Consider the following 21,148-nt stretch of genomic DNA (forward strand, 5'->3'; position numbering starts at 1 on the left):
ACAGCTTATTCGTCAGTCATCCACCAATAGATTTTTTGCCCACCAAGAGATAATTTCTCCAATATAAGAACAGACAGTGAAAGGCAATTGTTAAATTTCTGTAGATTTTATTCCAGGAAGAAATTTAAAAAAAAAATCCTTTTCTGCTTCAAATATCACTGTTAACATCAACCCGAATTCCAGTCATCCACTCACAGCCATTTCTTGGACACATTAGCCCTCATTTAAAACCTGTTTCTACCTCCACTCCAGACACAAACCTGGGCTGTTATTTCACTTTTATTGTTAGCGATTCATTATATTTCACATAAGAAAAGACGGATCCAAGGAGGCGCAGGGCAGCAGAGTGCCAGTCAGGACTTCTGGCTTCTGTTCCTTTTGCTTTTTGTCCTTCTGCAAGTCACTGCACCACTTTGTGCCTTGGTTTACTCCTCTCTACAATGGGGATAATACCCCCCTCCCCTCACAGTGAGGTTCTAGTTATGTTTGTTAAGGGGTGTGGTGGGCTTAGAGGGGAAGGACAAAGTGTTATTGGAAGGGAATTATTTTCCTCTGGAACGCTGACATTGAATAGTGGGGGTAGGCTGGTTGTTGGTAGGTGTTGGCTGTTTTAGGGACATTAATCTCCCAGCATTTTCACTTCCCTGCAGCTATCATTGTTTTTAATCCCCTTTGCTGTGTCTCCGTTGCAGGCTGGCTGCCTCCCCGGCTCTAAGCGCTGCCCTGCTGCTCTCCAGCGGGCGGCGGTAGAGAGCAGATCGCCTTGTCCCTCCCCAGCTGCCCCCTCCCCACTCCAAGCTGGCTGGAGGAGGGGAAGGGCCGGGTTACACCTCTCCCTCCCCTTCCACAGGCCAAGTGGAAGGACAGGAGTGCTGCTACCAAGCAATACAGCGAGCAACAGCGCCTTCTAGCGGTCAAGAGCACAGACACTCCGTTCCTTTGGGAGTCCTCTGCTGTCTCCCTGTGCAGCCCAGAAAGTGAGGCTGGTAGGGCTAAAGCCTGGGGACGGAGAAGGAAAAAGAGCTCTGACAAAATGTCTCTTTTATTGCATCAAGGCAGGGTTCAAGCTCCCCTCCTGTGCAGGTTTTTTTTTTTCCACACATTTTCTGGTCCCCATGTCTCTCTGTGCCTGACTCTGTCTGTCTGCAGCTCACCCAACAGCTGCTGTTACAGATACAGTGTCACAGGGCAAGAGAGAGCGAGGAAACACCTGTTTCCAACATGAAAAAGGTGGGGAGAAAGCCCACAACAGGCTTGGAAACTCCTTCCATATATTCTTCTCTCGAGTGGCTTGTAAAATCAAGTCATAAAATCTGCAGTATCATTTTTCAAAAAGATCCCTCCGTTTTTACATATTTAGCTGAAAAACTCTTCTAAAGCCTTCTGCTTACATGTTATCCCTCTCCCTCACTACGTCTATTGTGCAGGACAAAAAATTACAGATGGGTCTAATGTTGCAAAAAAACGTGTCTGAAATGCATTCCCCTTCCAAACCCCAACCTCAGCCCCACAAAATAAAACCTTCGCCTGAAATACAGATTTCTGAATAGGAAATGGGTTCGAATGCGATTTATTTAGGGTTGGTGTGAAAATTAGGAGCTGGGGGATGGGAAAGTTGGTTTTGTTTCTTTGCGAAAGTAGCACGCTTGGTGTAACTAAACAGACGCACTGAAGTGAAGGAAGGGGACACACAAACTGCTACACACGCACAAAGTATTTTGGATAGCCAGCAGCACTGTGCAGTCTGTGTATCAGTAGGGTTGCATACACAGGGCTCCATGATTTCATCAGCAGTTTTACAAGAACCTGCCAAAAGCTGTTATGCCTCACTGCACTGTGTAGCCTTTTCCTGCCATTTTTTCATAATAAAAGAGGGAGTGAAGCTTTTTTTCCCTCTTCTCTCTCTCTCTTTAAAAAAAAAAGCCAAATGGATCAGAGAAGAAAAAGAAAAAAAAAAAGCAATAGCCAAAGGGGATGCCAGTGAGGTGTGGCTTGTATTTAAATATCCAATATGTCAATGTAAGGGGAGTGTGTATGTATATAAAGTGCAGTTTGCATCTGATAGCTGGACATATCCAGCTATGAAAGGCAAGAGGAGATCAATGCAAAGGAAAAACAATACTTTTATTCAAAGCACGGTCAGGCGTTCAAATCAGACACTGTGAGAGGGTAGAGAAGTTACTTGAAGGCAGCCAAGCTCTGCTGATCAGTTATATATAATATATATACACACACACACATTTTTAAAAAGAGACCAGCAATTTCTTTATTGTTTGTACAGACATTCACTATTCTCACTCACACACACACACACACTGCTGTTGCGATGGCTGAGGTAGGGGGCTTTCTTGGATCTCTGGATTTGGATTTGCATGGATTTTCCTCCTCTCTTGGGAATGTTGCTTTAGCTGATTCTCCTGGTTTTTTGAATGAGAGATTGGGCCAGATTGAAGGAAGGCTCCAGAGGGGATCTCCCACTGACTTTGCCCACCTTAAAGGTATCCTCAGGCGGAGGCAGCTCTACTGCAGGACGGGCTTCCATCTGGAAATCTTCCCTAATGGCACGGTGCATGGCACCAGGCAGGATCACAGCAGATTCGGTAAGAAAGGGGCTTATATTCTTTATCACTGATTTTCCCTTATACGTGTGGAAGCTGGGGCGGGGGGGGGGGGGGCGGAAGGAATGCAAGGGCGGGGTGTTCCAGTCTCGCTTTTCCACTGATTGCTTAGGGTCTGGTCTGAGTTTCCTGCAGTCCCAGACAAAGCAGGTTGAGGATCCTGAGTTCACTTCCATTTGCCTCCACATTCTTTTTGCATGTGCCAAGTATGCTTTTTGCACCTCTTCCCCCTGCGTCTGAGCAGAAGACAAGCTCCACATTCTTTGCATTGCTACAGGCGTATCAGGGAATCTTCTCTGCCTGCCTGGTCCGACTGGGGTTCACGGATTCAAATGCCAAATCAAGACTCCCACTCGGGGAAGCGGAGGGAAGCAGGAGGAGAGATGCAGTGAGGATTCTGGGGAGAGGGCTGCCCCGCCTGAACACAGCCGGGGCAACTGGGAAGGGTGCAAAAGCTTTTGGGGGGCAGGTTAAGCCCTAGGGGGTTTCGGTGCCTGGCTCCGGGTGCTCTCCTGGTGGTGAGACAGGGTCAGAGTCACTGAGGGTACCTTATCTTGCGGGAAAGTTCGCTGGAATCGTGCGGAAGGATAGCAAAGTATCCACGAGTCACCTTGTTAACACTGTTTACAGCCTTAAAACCCCGAACTTGGTTAGCGTCCAAACCACGTGTTTGCCTCCGCTTATTCCTGTTTCTTTTCGACCTTTTTTAAATTCCTCATTGAACCCGATGCAATGCATCCTTGTGATCTCTTCCCCCCGAAAGTGAGAGGTTAACCCCCTTTTGTCCTCTCCTCCAAGTCGGAGAGTGGTCTCCACATCTTCCCCCATCCAAGAAACAGGTGTCTTTTCTCCGCTGAATACACGCGATGGCTCTGACGCTGCCTGTTTTCTTTATGAACTTGTTCAAAGAGCCCAGCCGCCTGTCTCACATACAAAACTAATTACACTATTAATATAAATCATCCCTGGAATGGATATAATTAGAATTCTAAACAAATACGCTCACTCCCCAGAAATTTGGGCATTTGTATTTTCAATTTCCTATTCTACCAGTGCTAAGTCATTCTGCAGGTGCACAAAACATGATTTTTTTAAAAAGCAACTTGCTGGTTACTTCAGCTCTTTTCGAACCTCTGGAAGCTCGGGGTAGCTAGAAAGGCAAAAGAAAGAAGAGACAGCAGGTTGGGGAAACAAACAGGCTTTTTTTTTTTTTTTTTGCTTTTGCAGATTTTGTGGGCTAAAGTCCTTTTTTCCTTACTTGAGTAGCCATTAAGAATGTCCCCAAAGCAGAATCAGATCATCAGGGCCAGAAAGATTTTTTTTTTTTGAGAAAATATTTGGTGACTTTAACCTTCAGAAGAAGGAAAAGAGAAATGAGGATAGACAGAACATTGCTGATTTACCTAGCATCCAGGACAAAGCTGGAAAAGACTTCAGAGTTTGTATTAGTGTCACAGAAACTCACAGATCTCTAATGAGACTATATGTAATCTTTGAAAAATGCATCTCAAGCCACAGGCACAGAAGTACAGTAAGTCTGAACAGAGTTAAGAAAAACTCCTGCTACTTTGGCAAATAGTGCAGGTGTCTGTGTAAACGATCAACAAGTCCCAAGTTGGTGATCTCAATTGTACAGTCAACAGGTTGTAAGAAACATTCTTGTGACCTTTTGTGGCGTGCAATAATTTAACTCCTCCCTGAAAGGATTTCTGTTATGTCTTCTAAGATGTTACTCATTAATTTTATCTGAGAAATAAGAGCTTATGAATATTTGTGTTGTTACTGTTTGAAGGCAAGGATTTTGAATTGATTGGAATCATACAAAAAACCCCAAACCCCTGACTGTGTACTGTACCATGCATAAACACCAGGTGCAGGTAGCATGTCCTTGCCTAAATCAACAAAAAATTCATAACCCACAGGTCAGAGTAAGGTAGTAATAGGCTCATGGGGCAAGTGCTCTTTAATTACCTCCCGAAAGACACATATCTTTTCCCTTTCATCTCACAGCATGTGATGGGTTCTCATACTAAGGGGAAGAGAAAGAAAGTCCTTTGTATCTATTGTATATTTTTTTATCTACTTCTGCCACTTTATTACTACTTTTCTGCTCACTTTTTACACATCTTTACGCAAATAAACTATCACCATCTAATGACAGAAGCTCACCCAGTTCTACTTTTTGAAGCTTAAGATAAAATAAATTTGTCTCTAAACAAAGTTTGGAAACTGCACATATTAAAACAAGCAAATACGTTTCATTAGTTTTGCAAGGTTAAGATTAAGAATTAATCATAGTGTGTGTTAAATAAATTGAAACATTCACATTCCATAAGTGTTTTAACAGTCGGCATCCAGCTACGTAAACTAGACCAGACGTCAGATATAAAATATTACAGATTTCTCCTTCGGGGTTTTCCCAAAGGCAGTGTAAAATAAATAGTTATTTGTTGTAATTGCAGGGCAAGACCCCAGAGGATTACACTGGAATCCTCATGTTCAGATAAAGTTGGACGGAGCTTAGCTGCAACAGAGACGCAGAGTAATAATGTATTGGCACACTGTATTCACCATCTGCATTCAGTAGCCATGAATATTTAAATTCCAGTGTAACTAGTCTGGTTTGCATTAGAATTTCATGTACCAATGCATTCCTGAATTTTGCATGCAGCAGTCAGAAGAGAATGAATTATTACAGAAATAGACAAACTACGCAATTCTGGGGAAGTGGAAAAGCATGGTGAAGGACCCAGACTACAGCCAAAGATGGGGTTTACTTTAGAGTACTAAGTTTAAGTTGGCCAGATGTAGACACTCCTAAGATTTGGGTGCTAGCTTGACAGGACCCATAGACTGGGAAGGTGCACCCTGACCTCCTAAGCAGAGAATTAGATCCACTCCAAAGATAACACTCTGGGCCACCACAGCGATGGCATCTATCCAACTGCAGCTGGGATAAGGGGTGGAACTGGACTTGTTATCTATCTTGTAATGTTGGATGGGGTTCAGGAAAAAGTGTACTGTGTCTGCACCATCCTCTGCTGATCCATCCCCAAAGCACAGAGTTTAAATCTGTACAAGACTTAAAAGTTTTCTTTAAAGTAAGGCAATGAAGCAAAATGCTGTCAGAGTAATATGATGGGGAGCTCCTAGCCTCTGGGGGCGAAGGGAGGGAGTCCCAGCGTGGGATTCAAGAGATATGTCCGTAGGAAATAAAGAAGGTAACAGGGTTATATTTATGGAGAATACTGTAGCCTAAAGATTGAAGCACATTCCTCTTTGAATAGGATTAGCTCAGAATCCTGGAGAAACACTCTCTAGGATTTGTAGAGAAAAGCTAGGTCTCATGTTGGAGAAGTTCCCAGATGTCAGCACAAAACTAGTAGTCCTATCTAAAGAATCATAGATGAAACTGGAAGAATTTGAAACCATATCTCAGTTATTACTGCTCTGTCAGGACCTTTTCCTATACCAAAGAAATGGATGATTAGAAGAAATCTGGAAGGGATTTTGAATTAACATCAGCTCCGCAGGGAGAAACACTCCTTATGTGAATGCTAGACTCGCTGGGGAACTCCTTGCAACCAGGGACCAATTCTCTTCTGGCTTATGCCAGTTTTACACCACTGTTACTCTACTGACTTCAACAAAGTTACTGGTAAACTATAAGTGTATCTATACGTGTAGCTTTAACATGGCTTGTGTGGTCGCGGCGCTCTCCCAGCGCTCTAAAAAACCACTTCCACAAGGGGCGTAGCTCCCAGCGCTGGAGCACTGTCTACACTGGCACTTTACAGCTCTGAAACATGCTGCGCGCAGGGGGGTGTTTTTTCACATTTCTGAGTGAGAAAGTTGCAGCACTGTAAATTGCCAGTGTAGACAAGCCCTGAGAAGAGAATCAAGCTGTTGAAGTTTAGACTGGAGATAATAAGGACAGCAAATAGAACACCCCCAAGCACAGAGCTAAAAAGTCTGTATTTCAGTTTGTTTTGGGGGGGAAGCTAGTGAAATCTATAGAGGAAGCTCCTCTGAAGACTTTGACATTCATACTTTAGTGCACCTGTTACCAAACAGTTGTTGGGGTTTTTAGCTGAAGCTTTAGGTTTGTAGAGATCATTACAACATCTGATATTTCTGCACTCAGGCACATGATATAGTTGTGCAAAAAGAGACAGGTGCAGCCAGCTGAACAGTTCCTTAAACATTCATTTACTAATGTAACAGTGAGTGGGATCTGGCCATTACAAAGGAGGGTAGATGATTATTCATCCCTTCAGTGTTTACTTCATCTAGCAATAGTTCTAGTCAAATCTCTCTGAATATTATGTAGAGGGACTCGAAGAGCAAGCAGAATGAATAATCAAGCCACAAAAGAAGAGACAAGTGTAGGAAAAGAAAATCACGTACTTCCATAAACACACCCCACTACAGTTAGAAAGTAAATTCTTGATCTAACCCCAGTGGCCACTCCCTGTGCTGGTGGAGATCAGAGGCATAAAGCTGCAATTTTGTCTAGCAATTGGAGTGAGTTAAGGACAAGATGGATGTCCGCCCACATTTTTTCAGCCTTCATTCTCTCTCCTGACTTTTGTGGGTTTAAGTTACACTCTTAATGTTATTTCGACATAGTTGTCCTTGGTTTGCTTCTCTAAGTGCCACTCCAATGATCAGAAAAGAAGACTATTACAAGTGACATTGTCAGAAGAGATTGTCATGGGTAAACTGGAAGAGAGTTAAGCGCCTGCAAAAACAGAGGTAGACATCTCCCCCAGAGTAGGATAAGTTGTTGTTTTGGAAAGGAGAAGGAGAGTTTAATGCTTAAGATGCTAGCCCAGAACTTGGGAAATTATGGTTCAACTCCCAGCTGTGTCATAGTCTTCCTGTTGTACCTTGGACAAGTCAGTTAGGCTTTCTGTGCTCACCTCCCCATCTGTAAAGCAGGGGTGTTATGAGGCAACTCACCAGGGTGTTATGAGGCACTTAGATGCTATGGAAATAGGGGGTGGTATAAGTACTTTAGAGAGATTCATTGTTCTCAAACATTTTCAGGCATTTCTCACTCAAATAAAAATTAATCAATCTGGGTGAGAAAGAGGCTCCTAGTTTCTAAGATAGTGCTACACCTCTACCCCGACATAACTCAAATTTGGATATAACGTGGTAAATCTGCGGGGAGTCGCAGGCCCTTTAAAGCCCTGCCCAAGCCCCGTTGCTTTACCGCGTTATATCCGAATTCATATGGAGCCCCAGGCCCTTTAAATCTCCACCCGAGCCCATCTGCTGGAGCCCTGGGGCTCCGGCAGGGATTTAAAGGGCCAGAGGCTCCGGCTGCTGCCGGAGCTCCGGTGGTGATTTAAAGGGCCCAGGGCTCCCCACAGCGGCCGGAGCACCAGACCCTTTAAATCACTGCCAGGGAAGCTGGACCGTACCCAATATAACACTGTCTCACTTATAAGGCAGTGAGATTTTTTGGCTCCCAAGGAGCACGTTATATCAGGGTAGAGGTCTATATTCCTGTTCCCTTACGTGAGACTCTTATTCAGATTTTGTCCAGTCACACACACACACACCCCCTTTTATTTATTAAGCCCCTTGGCACATTGCCTCATGTCCCATCCCAAATGTTGCTGATTGTGAAACTGCGAGCGGATAAATGTACTCAGCACAAATGCAATAAACCCCCAAAGTATTGTAAATTGGTAAACTGAATTTGTTGCTTCAGTAACAAAAAAATAGAATAAATAAAAATAGTCTCATTTCAGCACAGTCTCTACCTCTAGGAAAGGGATTCAGCACAGTCTCTACCTCTAGGAAAGTCTCATTTCACCACAGTCTCTACCTCTACATTAAAGGTCAGTACGTACAATAAGAAAACAAAATGGTGTAGCGTAATAGTTAAGAGCTGTATAGCCCTTTACATCTGACATCTCAAAGCACTTTGCAAAGGAACAGACATTGAGTAACTTGCCACATGTTACAGAATTAGCAAGTTGCAGAGGAAGAAATAGAAAGTAGGCCTCTTGACTCCCAGTTCACTGTACCGTGCCACCTCCCAGAAAACATATCAGTAGTGAGCAGAAAACCTCCGCAGTCTAAAGCACAAGCCAGTCTGTGTCCACTGGGCCTTCTAAAAAGCCCCCTTTCCCTCCTTGCTGAGTACCAAAGGCCTGTTCTTAAAGAGTCCCCTGTATTGCCCCAGACTTGTCTGACTGGGACTTTTGTCTAAGGTAGGAGTTAACTCCCTGCTTGCTAGAAAACAAGTAATTTCTGGATCCTGCCACATATCCCTTTGTAGAAAACAGAGAATGTAAGGAAACAATTTGTATTCTTCCATTTTTTTGTAGTGGAGTCACAACATGGTGACTCACTTCACTGGCAGACGCGAGTCTGGGGTCATAGGAAGGATAGGTTTTCCCAAACTGAATATGGCTTTAGATTTAACCCTCTAGAAAATGTGTGCTCCAATCCATTAAGAACATTTAGGTGAAGATTTTAAAAAACAGAAGTCTACATTTTGGCTCTGAAGTCGATATTTCAGCTCTTAAATAAGTGACCTTTTTCCAAAAGTGCTCAGTACCCAGCAGCTCTCACTGACTTTAGTGGAAGTTTGATCTGGTCCACGGTATATTAGTCAGGAGGGTGAAGAGATTAAACTGGGACTACATTCACAGCTGGCACATGTAAAAGAAGGGCTACCAGTCTTATAGCTGCTGGTGGAATAATTCTAACACCACACAAGTATCAAGGCACAAGCTGGGAAGAAAAACAAAAAACAGCTTATCTGTGGGAGCAAAATTTAAGTTGAACTAGGAAGTCTACCTCATTGCCATTTGTTTAGCTGCCAGCAGGACACAGGTGTACTGCACAGCTGAGTGGGAAGGCTACCTACCCTATGACTGAGGGAGTGGAGGGAAAGTGGGACATCTGTCCTTGTTGTATGAGCGATACACCTGACATACTAGAAGGTACATTTCCAAAGAGTCAAAAGCGGGTGTGGATGGAAGGGAAGGTTTCAAGCCATGTGACTCCCAGTAAAGTCAGCAGGTAGCAGATGGTGAATTCACCTCAGGTGGTGCATTGAGAATTCAAGGGCACATGCACAAGAGGAGCCGTGAGAGGTAACATGAGTGGGGTGGGGGAGGTGTGCTCACCCCGGGCTGGATGTTCTAGGAGCTGTGGTAATAGATTCAGAGCTGTATGAAAGGTTAGAAAGAGGGAGATGTTCTGTCAGTGGAAATCTCTCTCCCACCAGTTTAAACAGAAGCTTGGACTGGGGGAGCAAACACACACTTCTCTTCCATGCCATAGCTCCCAGTGAATTAGTTGAGATGCCTGTGCGCGCACACGCAGGCAGAGACAAGTACATAACCAACTCTGAACTAAGAGAGAAGGAAATTGTCCATAGCCTTGCCATCACTGCAAATCTCCAAAGGGTTTTCCGATGAGCCAGTCCCTCCAGGTTGTCCACAGACAGAAAGCATGGCGGGGACCATCACCACCTCACTTTCAGTGGATAATGTACATCTTTACTATAGAGCCTTCCAGAATGTTAAGAACATTTACCAGACCAGGCACAAAATACTCACCTGTCCCATCCTGCAGTGACTGGTAAGGAAACTAATGAAACTTTACTCATAAAGGATTACTCTTCCTGAAGGCTGTAGCAATGCTTTACAGGTGAGGATTTCAGAGTACAAGTCACTGGGTTACATCTGTGTGAGCAAGAGCAGAGTCAGGGCCCATAGAACGCCCTGTAAACAAAGAGCTCTTCCAACAGGCTGGGGAAGGCTGATTTATCTTTGTCGCTTGTACCTGATGTCAGTTCTGTTCTCTGAATGATCTGTATTCCTCCTCTTTAGGGATTTTGGAGTTCATTAGCCTGGCGGTGGGGCTGGTTAGTATCCGTGGGGTGGATTCAGGACTCTACCTCGGAATGAATGAGAGAGGCGAGCTGTATGGGTCGGTAAGTTTGAGGTTTTATAATCATTGTAATACTATAAAACTTACACAGTGCCTTCTGAGAGGTCAGCTAGCTTGTGTACTGCCCATATAATGTGTGCGAGTCCAACAGGGTGACCACATAAGCTGCCAGCCTTGCCTAAGCATGTGGTCATCTGCAAGCCTGTTACAACCAATCCAATGACTGTGCACTGCATCTGTGGATGTCACATAGCTCCACCCATATCAATTATTCCATTGTTGTCATAGTTGCAACCAAAGTTGAAGTAGAAAGAAGCAGAGAGAGAGACCAACCAAAGCTCTAACAAAACCTGACAAATATTTGGGATAAAGAAAACAGACAAGAACATGAGTATAAAGCTTTTATCATTAGCCTTCGTTTAGGAGCTTTGTGTAGCTCACTTGTGGTTCTGCCATTCAGGGATATTGTGGTGATCATAAACTAAAGGCAAGGAGATAAATTATAGCACACCATCAGGGTGTGTGTTTGTGTTCTGTCATCTGAACAGCATGTCACTTTTCTTCTCTGAATGATCTGGGTTCACAGGAATATATATATATACACGTCTGCAAATGCATACATTTATATTATAGCTTTTCAATAATGAAAGCTGTACTTAAAGCTATAGTGAGACTTTCATTATAACTCCTGTGTTCTCATAACCTTCTAAAAAATGCCCCTTTGGCACTGGAATTTTCCATTTTTGGTCTCATCCCATTGGAAAGTCACTTCAGCCTGTTTAAAATTGATGAAGAAGAGAGACTTGTTTTGCTTACCAATAACTTCAAAATAGCTAGAAAATCCCTCCAAACAATGCCTGTAAATGGTTCTTATGGAGGACTCAGGCCTTGGTAGCACTGATTTGGGACGGGGAAGGATAGAAAGTTCTGTGATTGAAAAATCCTTTGGCACAGACATCTGCTAAGTCTTTTAGTGGAAGTTAATGAAGCTCCACCCCCTTTGTGACATCCCCATAGTATAGTGTCTCTGCCTGATGAAATAGGCCCCTGGGCTGCTGCAGAATGGAGACTGTGAATGTCTTACTAAAACACATCCAGAACAATCCATCAAAATTTGACCGAGTCTACATGAGAAAACTGCACCAATTTTAATTTAAATCGAGTTTTAAACTGATTAGTTAAATTAGTGCAAACCTCTTTGTGGATGCTCCAGATGATAACCTGACTCCGATTGAAGTCAATGGCAAAATTGCTATTGACTTCAATATGGCCAGGGTTTCAGCCTTTAATTTCACTTTAGGAGTGTGTTCTTTCAGTTCAGGGATTGGTTTGAGCTAATCAACTTAAACTAAAGCAAAATAAATCCCCTTCAGGCCTTTTCTACACACACAAATTTGCACTGGTTTAGTTAAACCAATGCAAACCCATGTGTGGACACACTTATTTTTATTTAAAAGGAGCTTATTTCAGTGTAGTTTAAATCCATTCCTAATCAATTTAGCCCAAATTGAAGGAAAGGTGGTTCAAACTGAAACAGGACAATCCAGCTTTTTACAGAGATTGAACCACATCACTTTAAAATCCCAGCGTACATTAAACTGGTGTATTCTGGATGTACAAACCTTCATAGAAAACCAGCCGAATAAACAATAGCAGCAAAATTCTGAACTCACCCTCTTCCTCCTTCTGCTCCCACACACTACCACTGGCACAAAGCCCGTTTCTCTTCATGAGGTGTGAACTTCAAAGCCTAAGAGGGATCATTTAAATGCTTCTCTGCATAGGCCATTTCGTCTTTTTCCCCTCATGTCCTTTGAAATACCCCTCCAAATAAAAAAAAAAACCCAAAAATTAAATGCAGAGACCTACATGTATGCAATGTTAAGGGTGCACATTTAAACAGAAAAAAGGCAGTTAAGGGTTTGTAGTAGAATGAATTCACCAATACTGCATATATTTAACTGACTGATAAGCTATTCACTGCATGTCTAAATATATATATGGCATGTGCAATGTAGACGACACAGGGTTTATGACATGGTGATGCTCAAGCCTTAGCCTTGTTTCTCAAAATCAAAACCTGCCACACCATCATTATTATGAACTATTGAAATCATCCTAGTGAGCAAAAGCCTCCATTAGGATTGGGGCCCCATTGTGCTAGTCATCACACCCGCACACACACACTGCCCTGAAGACTTATCTAATTTGAAATAAAATGCACCAAATGAGTATAACAAATAAAAGGAGGAAAGATCAGAGCAACAATGATCAGATCACACATTTATGTAGGTTAGTGATGAGCATGACTCAATGGTTCCAAATTACTGGAAGTTTGGGTTGTTGGTTTTTTTCTTTTATAACCTATAAATTAATAATTATCCGCTGCCTCCAAGCATCCTACAACCTACCCCACATTAGATGGCTAATTTTTGGTAAGCATCTCGGTGGAAGTGAAGACAGTATATCAATGTACTTTATGGCATTACACATGCATAGAGTAGGGCAAAAGGGAGAAAGCTTCTTCTCTCGACTGATGTGCCGCATGTTCACAGATTAGGAAGACAGCCCAGAAGGATGGAATGTGCAGTTACACTTGTTGTGAAAGGCATACACAGAGCCCTCGGGGTAATGTCTAGGGAAACATTATGAGATCCTGTTGTGAGTCTATTGGCATATAAATATTGAGAAAAATGTTGGTTGGAAAATTTAAACCACACAACAGCAGGGACCCTAAATCTGCATTCTTGTCACTCTTGTTTTCCATGTGGTTTCATTTATTTTTAATGTAATTTAAACAACAATTATAGCAGATAACAAAAAATGAGATTGTACTTCAGGAAGTAAGGCTTGCTTCTGAAAAGAGTTCAGCTACTACAGTAGGAGTTGGGTGCTCACCATCTCTTGGGGTCAGAACGGGAGTGGGCAAACATTTTGGCCCAAGGGCCACATCGGGGTTCTAAAACTGTATGGAGGGCTGGGTAGGGAAGGCTGTACCTCCCCAAACAGCCTGGCCCCTGCCGCTATCTGCTGCCTCCCACTTCCTGCCCTCTGACTGCTCCCTTCAGAACTCCTGACCCATCCAACGCCCCTGCTCCTTGTCCCCTGACTGCTCCCTCCCAGGACCCTCTCTCCTTAACCGCCCTCCTGGGACCTCACCCCCATCCAACTGCCCCCTGCTTCCTGACTTCCCCAACCCCTATCCACACCCCCAACCCCTGACAGGTCCTCCAGGACACCCATGCCTATCCAACCCTCTCTGCTCCCTGTCCCCTGATCACACCCTGCACCTCTGCCCCATCCAATTCCCCTGCTCCCTATCCCCTTACTGCCCCCCCAGAATCTCTGCCTCATCCAATTGTCCCCTGCTCCCTGTCTCCTGACTTCCTCCTGGGATCCTCTGCCCCTTATCCAACCTCCCCCCTGCTCCTCACCCCCTTACCATGCTGCTCAGAGCACCAGGACTGGCAGCCGCGCCACCTGGCCGGAGCCAGCCACACCTCCGCACCGTCTAAAGCACCAAGGCAGGCCGGCAGCTCTCGCAGCTGCACTGCCCGGCAGGAGCTCGCAGCCCCACCACCCAGAGCGCTGGCGGCAGGCGAGCTGAGGCTGCGGGGGAGGGGGACAGCAGGGAAGGGGCTGGGGGCTAGCCTCCCTGGCCAGGAGCTCAGGGGTCGGGCAGGACAGTCCCGCCAGCCGGATGTGACCCACGAGCTGTAGTTTGCCCACCTCTGGGTCAGAACCTCAAGCGGTACTATTGAAACGCATTCTGCTTGTTTTGCTTTGAAGCGCTGTGGTTGAAATTTTAAAGCAACAGAGAGTCCCACAATCAGACCAATCAAACTACAGAATCCGTTAATGTCATGCCACAGACATGTCAATATAATAGCATATAATCTTAGTTGGTAACAGAGTTAATTTCAGTACAATATCATTGGACTTTTCCTTTCTGCCACTACAGACCTGTGCATTAGAAAATGTTCTTCATACTGGCCAGGTGGCTTTAACAGCAGTATCATCAAGCCCAAATGTTAAAAAACATGAGAATTAAAAACAAATCATTAATAAATAAAATAATTTTTGTATTCATTTTATTTGCCTTCAGGGTACAACTCAGGTCATGTTTGCAAGCTTTTCTCTGCAATCGTGACGGACTAGAAATTTTCTTTCAAAAAAAAAAAAGGTGAAAACAGAGATTCTCTTGTAATCGTAGGATTCCAAGAGTTAAGGCTTTAAGAAAAACACCAAATATTGGAAGAGGTGTCAACACTTTGACCAGGATATTAAAAGGTATAGCAGTATTCTACAGTAAAGGCCCATTAAATGGCATCTTGTACTGGTGTTAGGGACATATTTTGGGAGACTGCTGTAGAATAGTCTAGTGTTTTTTAAAGGTTCAGTAAGGAAGTCTTTTTTCTCTGTGCCAATCTTGCATACATTTGTGTGTGAATTTAACAGCCCCAAAGATCAAACCAGCCATCTACTCCCTCAGTGCTTTCAGTTTTTCTCCATTTAATAAAATCTGTATGTTGCTAAATGTAGAGGGTTGACTGCAAATCTTTTCTGTGACAGATCTAACTTGTCCTTTTGCAGTTAGAAACATGCTACTCTCCATGCCAGGCTGTCAGCTTGGTGTATATCATTTGCACGTTGTTTAATGTCAACGCCAGCAGCCAAAAGCCAAGATGCAGTTATGGCAGACAGGGCTCAATGGGAGAGAGGGAGGCCCCAGATGTCCCTTATGACCTAGAGACTCTGTATCACTGAGAATTCCCCTATTCTGAGATGATCCTCTGATGGCTGATTACACTGACTCCAGGCCCAGAGTACACCAGCCTCGCAGTAGGCGTTGTGAGGGGCAAACAACTTAAATAATTTTAAGAGAGAGCTGGACAAATGTATGAGTGCACTTGTATAATGGGGTTGCTTGTGATGGTGGGGACAGAGGCTCAGCAGTCCTATGGCTCACTTTCAGTTTGCCTCTTATGTTCCTAAAGCTCATGCTTCGGGGTTTTAGTGGACCACCAGAAGGGGTCAGGAAAGGATTCCCCCAATGTATTCTGGGAGGTTGGCTTTTTTTTTTTTCTTTTTAAATCTCCTTCCTCTGAAGCATCAGGATGGCCACAGCTGGAGATGGGGCACTGGAAGGGAGGACCAGGGCTCTGAGGTAACACCGAGTATTCATGCTCTCAGGTGCTTAGCTCGCTATTTCTTGCTCACATGCTGAGTGTCTTAACTCCAGGGTAGTCAAATAGGCAGACCGCAGGCCAAATCTGGACTACCACATGCTTTTGAACAGACCCCAAAATCTTTTTATATACTTATTTTTTCTATTATTATTTTCTCTGGAGTCTGGACCTTGACTATACCTTGATCAAGAAATTTGGACCTTGACCAAAACTAATTGACTACCCCAAGTCTAACTGATCAGCATATGTGGGGTTGGGAGGAATTTCCCTCCAGGTCAGATTGGCACTGACCTTTGGCGGGGAGAGGGGGTTGCTTTCTGCACCCAGTGACTACAAGTCACTTGCCAGGATTATCTGGGTATATCTCACTTAATCACTTCACCGGTACCTTGGTCCCTGTTATTCTCTTCCTGGGGCACAGAACAGTCTAGTCTCCTGCAGGCTGTAATACTTTGGTCACAGTTCGGTTGCTGGGTTTAATGTGCAGGGGCTGGTAGTGGACTGTGATATACAGGAGGTTCAGACTGGTAGTGCCTATGACTGAGACTGGCTGGCAGCTTTGGCACAAAGTAGTCACACTATGCTTCAGGATCTGGGCCTCGGTTCCCATTACAAACCATTACTGGTTGGTGTCCTGCCTGTAGGACAGTACTATGCCGCTGAACACAAAGACCTTTTTCCATTATGTTTATGGCCTCAGACCACAGTTCTCTGGCTTTTCCAGATATCATAGCTGTCTAGTCCTTTCATTATTCTATGTTATATGGCTGTGTGCTCGGAGAGTTCAAAGTGCACGTCAGGGTTATTTAAACCATTGAAATTAACTGCACCCTTTTCCACTTTTAATCGCTGGTCAGCTAAAAGTATTGGTAAGTGATATAGATGACAAGCCTTGTGCTTAAGGTGATAGGCAAACTCTGATCTCCTTGTAGCAGCCCTTAATGCAGTGCATCATGCAGCATACAAAGCACAGTGATGCCTTCTTACGCCAGAGCCTTTCCCTGCATTAATTAAAGATGTAGCCAAGCTGCAACATTCAGATAGAGATCTCAAACACTCCTTATTCCAGGGGCGTTCAGGTTTTGAGTTTTAGTTCAGCCTGTTTTTAAAACAGCAAAATTCAGCTCCAGCTCTGAGTTTGGATTTTGCTGCCTTCCCTCTCAAAGTTCAAATGTATTTGAATTTGGGCTTTTATAATTTTGAGCTCATCGCTAGAATTAATGAATGGGAAATGAAGCATGTTGCAAGGGTGCACGTTACAGTCAGCAGAGGCTAGTCTTAGGGGAGCCGAAATTAGGAAGCCAAGAAAGTTCAGGAAGCTGAGGTGCAAGACGAGGAAGAAATGGAATTTAACATGAATTACAAGTATAAAGTTCACGCATGTGTCTTTTCTCTCCTTCTCATAACCCCCCAACACAGAAGAAACTTACGAGGGAGTGCGTTTTCCGAGAGCAGTTTGAAGAAAACTGGTACAACACCTATGCCTCGACCCTCTACAAACATTCCGACTCTGAAAGACAGTATTATGTGGCTTTGAACAAGGATGGCTCACCTCGTGAAGGATACAGGACTAAGAGACACCAGAAGTTCACTCATTTTTTACCCAGACCTGTGGACCCTGCTAAAATACCTGCAATGTACAGAGAACTTTTCCACTATAGGTGATATTTCCTGCAGCTGTCCAATCAATGTACATACTTGGGTTCCCAAGCTTTTTCCTGGAGCATTATATTAATAGTCATTCCATCATTCCTATAAACTTAGATAACATAGAAAAGCACTTACCTTGAATTCAACACTGCCGTTCCTCATTGTTTAAAGTGTATATCAAAGCTGGGTTATTTGTGGGGGTAGGGGATAGGGGTTGGGGAGGGAGCCCTCCATATAATCTTTCATTTTCATTCACTGTCTTTACCTGGTGGTTATGAAAGAGGTGGAATGGTCACATGCAATGATGATTCAAAACAAAAAACAAACCACAACTTGATTACAGGAAAGAAAAAGACCACAGAACTAATAGAGATGCTGCTGGTAAGCTTGGAATGGTTATGTTTTAAGAAGATGCCCTTCAAATGGTACCCTGCTGAAGTGGCCCTGGAATTTGCGACATGGATTATTATGAACTGGTCCAGATGTGTGTTTTTTTTCCTGCTGTTGAGGGTGGGAGTGAGGGTGGGAAACATTATTAAGATGTAAGCATGGATACTGTGCATAAGGACAAAACTATTTATAAAATGTATATGGTATTTATTTTATATATTTATTTATTTCAAAATAATTTTATTTTTAAATGAGAGATGTTATGACCGGATTTTCAACAGGAAGAATAAGGTCCTACTGAAACAGGAAAAAAAGAGTTTTAAGAGCTTATTGGCAATAAAATTGTCTTTATATTGTGGATTTCTCACTAACTTTGTTTTGTTCGCTTAGCATGAGAACGAACAGCACAGTGTTTTGGGTTGAGGTGGAGGCAAACAAACTAATGCTGAGAACCTTGTGACGGGCAGCCCAGATTGGTAAAACCCAGCACTAATGAAAGATAGCATTCAAAGGCAGCACCTGATCAGGTCAAGATAAAGTTTTGTTGTGGCAAAACTCCCAATGAATTCAGTGGGGCCAGGATAGCATTCAGACATTTCTCAGTTGCCGTAATATAGGCAAAATAAAACAGTACACTGGGCAAGATTTAGCTCCAAAGAGATATCCTGCAATGGCACAAGGGTGAGGATCTCTCATGCATAACGATGAGAAGGCAATACAATGTTCAACACATCTTTACCACTTTTCGTATATTACCACTCAGTGCTTTGCATCTTCAAAGTACTTTACAAATGTTAACTAACCAATGCTGCAGGATAGCAAAGAGCTTGAAGGAATTCAAAGTAGCTTGAACAAACATGCAATATTTACTCATGTAGTGTTAATGAGACTCTGGTACACTCGACAGAATTAAGGACTGATTAAAGATCCATTCTAAAAACTAAATAGAACATTGAGGAACCTTCCCACTAACCAACTAGCCCAGCATTAATGCTGCAAGAAATAGTCAAACATGAGCACAGGCAGAGACACTGCAGAGAGAAAACAAAGCGAAAACTAAAACGTTAATTCTAGAGTATTTAGAAACATTTACCATATCATAGTAATGACAATTTCAGCAAACAGGCATTGGTGGAAAAATAACCAGTGTCTGGCATTAACTTCTCAAGAAATGGGCAGCTCCTTCCCAGTCAACCTTCACTGCTGCTGCTAAAAGGCCCTAATTCTGGGAAGCACTGGGGCACATGCTATTCTGACATGCTTTCCTGAATCAACACCAACTCTGAAGGGTGCCCTCTGTGAAAACCACCTTTGTTAATTTTGTCCCATTGATTCCATGTCAAATGTGCTCAGTCTTCAAGTTAAGACTGATTTAGCACAGCACTTAACTATGATTAAATGCTGCACTGAGGAGAGATGAACGTATTCACTCGGGCTAAAAGGTAGTTTTTCTACCTGCTAGACCTGCAAATTCAGCTTGAGCTCTGGAAAATTAAGTTGGTCTCTCTCTTGTTCCCCACCCCCACTATCACTGATAAAAGTTTTACAGTTCAAATTGCCCAGTGTCTTCTAAGCCCTTGATAACACCTGTGCAGCATCATACCCTCAATTGTTAAGAGTGTAACTTAACGAACAATTACGCTGATAAAGCTCAAGATTCCAGCTCCCTTTCTCTTCAGTTCTATGGCCTCTACAGGACTAACAGCCCAATTGATATGCTGACATTGAGAGCAGCAAGTTTGACTCTTAATACACGTAGGGAGCAAGTCTGTTGAAGAAGAACGTGCCATTTTCACATGGGCACTTTGTAGCGTACACCTGCACTTTAAATACAAAGTGCTAATAACGGCTGAGATATTGAGCCACTTAAGTGTCCATATGTAAAAGAAAATCAAGACCTGTTGCCTTAAAAAATGTTTGGCCTTGCAACCTCATCTTTCAGCGTTGTTTTTCAGTTTTGCATTTGTATGAATAGCTCTGGGAACCACAAACTCCTGTAGGTCTTAGCCCGCCATCCTTACTGGATTCCCATGGTAGTTTTACCAGAATAAGGCTGGTCAGATCAGCCGCTTCATGTGTATGAGATTGTTAACAAGCTCTGTCTGATGCACACAGTTTTTTTTTTTTACCTAGTATCATTTCCCCTTGACAATCTTGCCAGTTCCTTGCAACAGTATTCCGCTCTGCCAAACATTTCTGTCCTTGCAGCTGAGTGTACGCAATGCAACCACCGCTGCAGACAGCAGACTTCCAGTGGCAAGGTAAAGATTAAAAGAGCTTTACCTGAATGAGCTAGACATGAAGGAATTTAATCCAGTGTTTGAAATAAAATGTTTATTTACCTTTATTCTTTGAGTCATCACTGAAACGTCTAAGTCTCAGCACCTATATCAGAAGTCAGAGTCAGGCTCATTTGTGAAATGTGTAATAAAATGTACCTTTTACACTTGCAAATGTGGTGGAAATGCTAGTATTTTACATTGTGTCAGTAGTTCCTATAGCTTGTAGTCTTTTTGACAAGAACTGCAGATGGATTCTGAAATCAGTACAGTAGAGCAGCATGACAGGCGATAGGTGAAATGTTTTTCCTATAGTCATATAATTTCCATAATGAAAATTCCACACACTAATTGCACTGACAGACAAGTTACAAGGGTACTGTATAACTCCTGTTCCACAGGAAATAATGTTTGCAATGCTTCAGTTTGAAACTTGTTTTGAATTAGTGAAAGAATAACTGAACATATATTTAGGTTGTTGATATTGTTTCCTTATGTTGAAAGTTTAAAGTTCTCATCTTAAAATCTCTCTAAAATAAGGCAGCTGGGTGCATGTCATCCGATGGGGGCCCCTTTCTCACTGCTTCATTTGAGCAAAGTGCTGAGGAAACCCACCTGGACAGTTACGGGTACTACAGATAAACAAAGATTTTATTCCTGCCAAAGAGAGCTTTAGTATCAAGTGCCTCCCCCAACTAATGCCATTTTGCATGTAGAGCACAGCAATTAGGAACATATTATAGTACCATGCTATTAGGATTTTACATTTACAGGAGCAAGTGAAGGCACAGAGAGGTTGAAGTACTTGTTCAGTCACCTAGGAAGTAACAATTCCAATTCAGTTCCCTAATCAAAAGACCACCCGCTCTTCTGCACCAATTTTAGCTTGACTTGGTTCAAAGGAAGTTGCATTTCAAAGGGCTCTTCCCTGTAGGTTAGGGAGCAAGGGAAGAGCCAACCTTGCAATCACAGTAGCCCCTGTTGCTGTTCTCCTTCAGCTTCATAGGGGATGTCAGCCAGTGGATTCAGATACTAGGCTCCATAGCACCCAGAGAATACAGATCTCCTTCCTGGGCTCCAGAAAAATCTGCCTTCCAACTCT

The 21,148-nt window shown here is 43.3% G+C and overlaps 1 protein-coding gene across 1 annotated transcript; it reads left to right on the plus strand.

Annotated features, from left to right (window-relative positions):
* Window positions 1-2,123: 2,123 nt before the first annotated feature.
* FGF16 (fibroblast growth factor 16) lies at window positions 2,124-17,525 on the plus strand. The gene is made up of 3 exons (XM_032787712.2): window positions 2,124-2,600; window positions 10,478-10,581; window positions 17,147-17,525. The coding sequence occupies exons 1-3, from the start codon at window positions 2,327-2,329 to the stop codon at window positions 17,390-17,392; spliced, it is 624 nt and encodes a 207-aa protein (XP_032643603.1). The 5' UTR covers window positions 2,124-2,326; the 3' UTR covers window positions 17,393-17,525.
* The last annotated feature ends 3,623 nt before the right edge of the window (window positions 17,526-21,148 follow it).

This window comes from Chelonoidis abingdonii, chromosome 8 (genome assembly GCF_003597395.2).
Source record: "Chelonoidis abingdonii isolate Lonesome George chromosome 8, CheloAbing_2.0, whole genome shotgun sequence".
In the NCBI taxonomy this organism is placed as follows: Eukaryota; Metazoa; Chordata; order Testudines; family Testudinidae; genus Chelonoidis; species Chelonoidis abingdonii.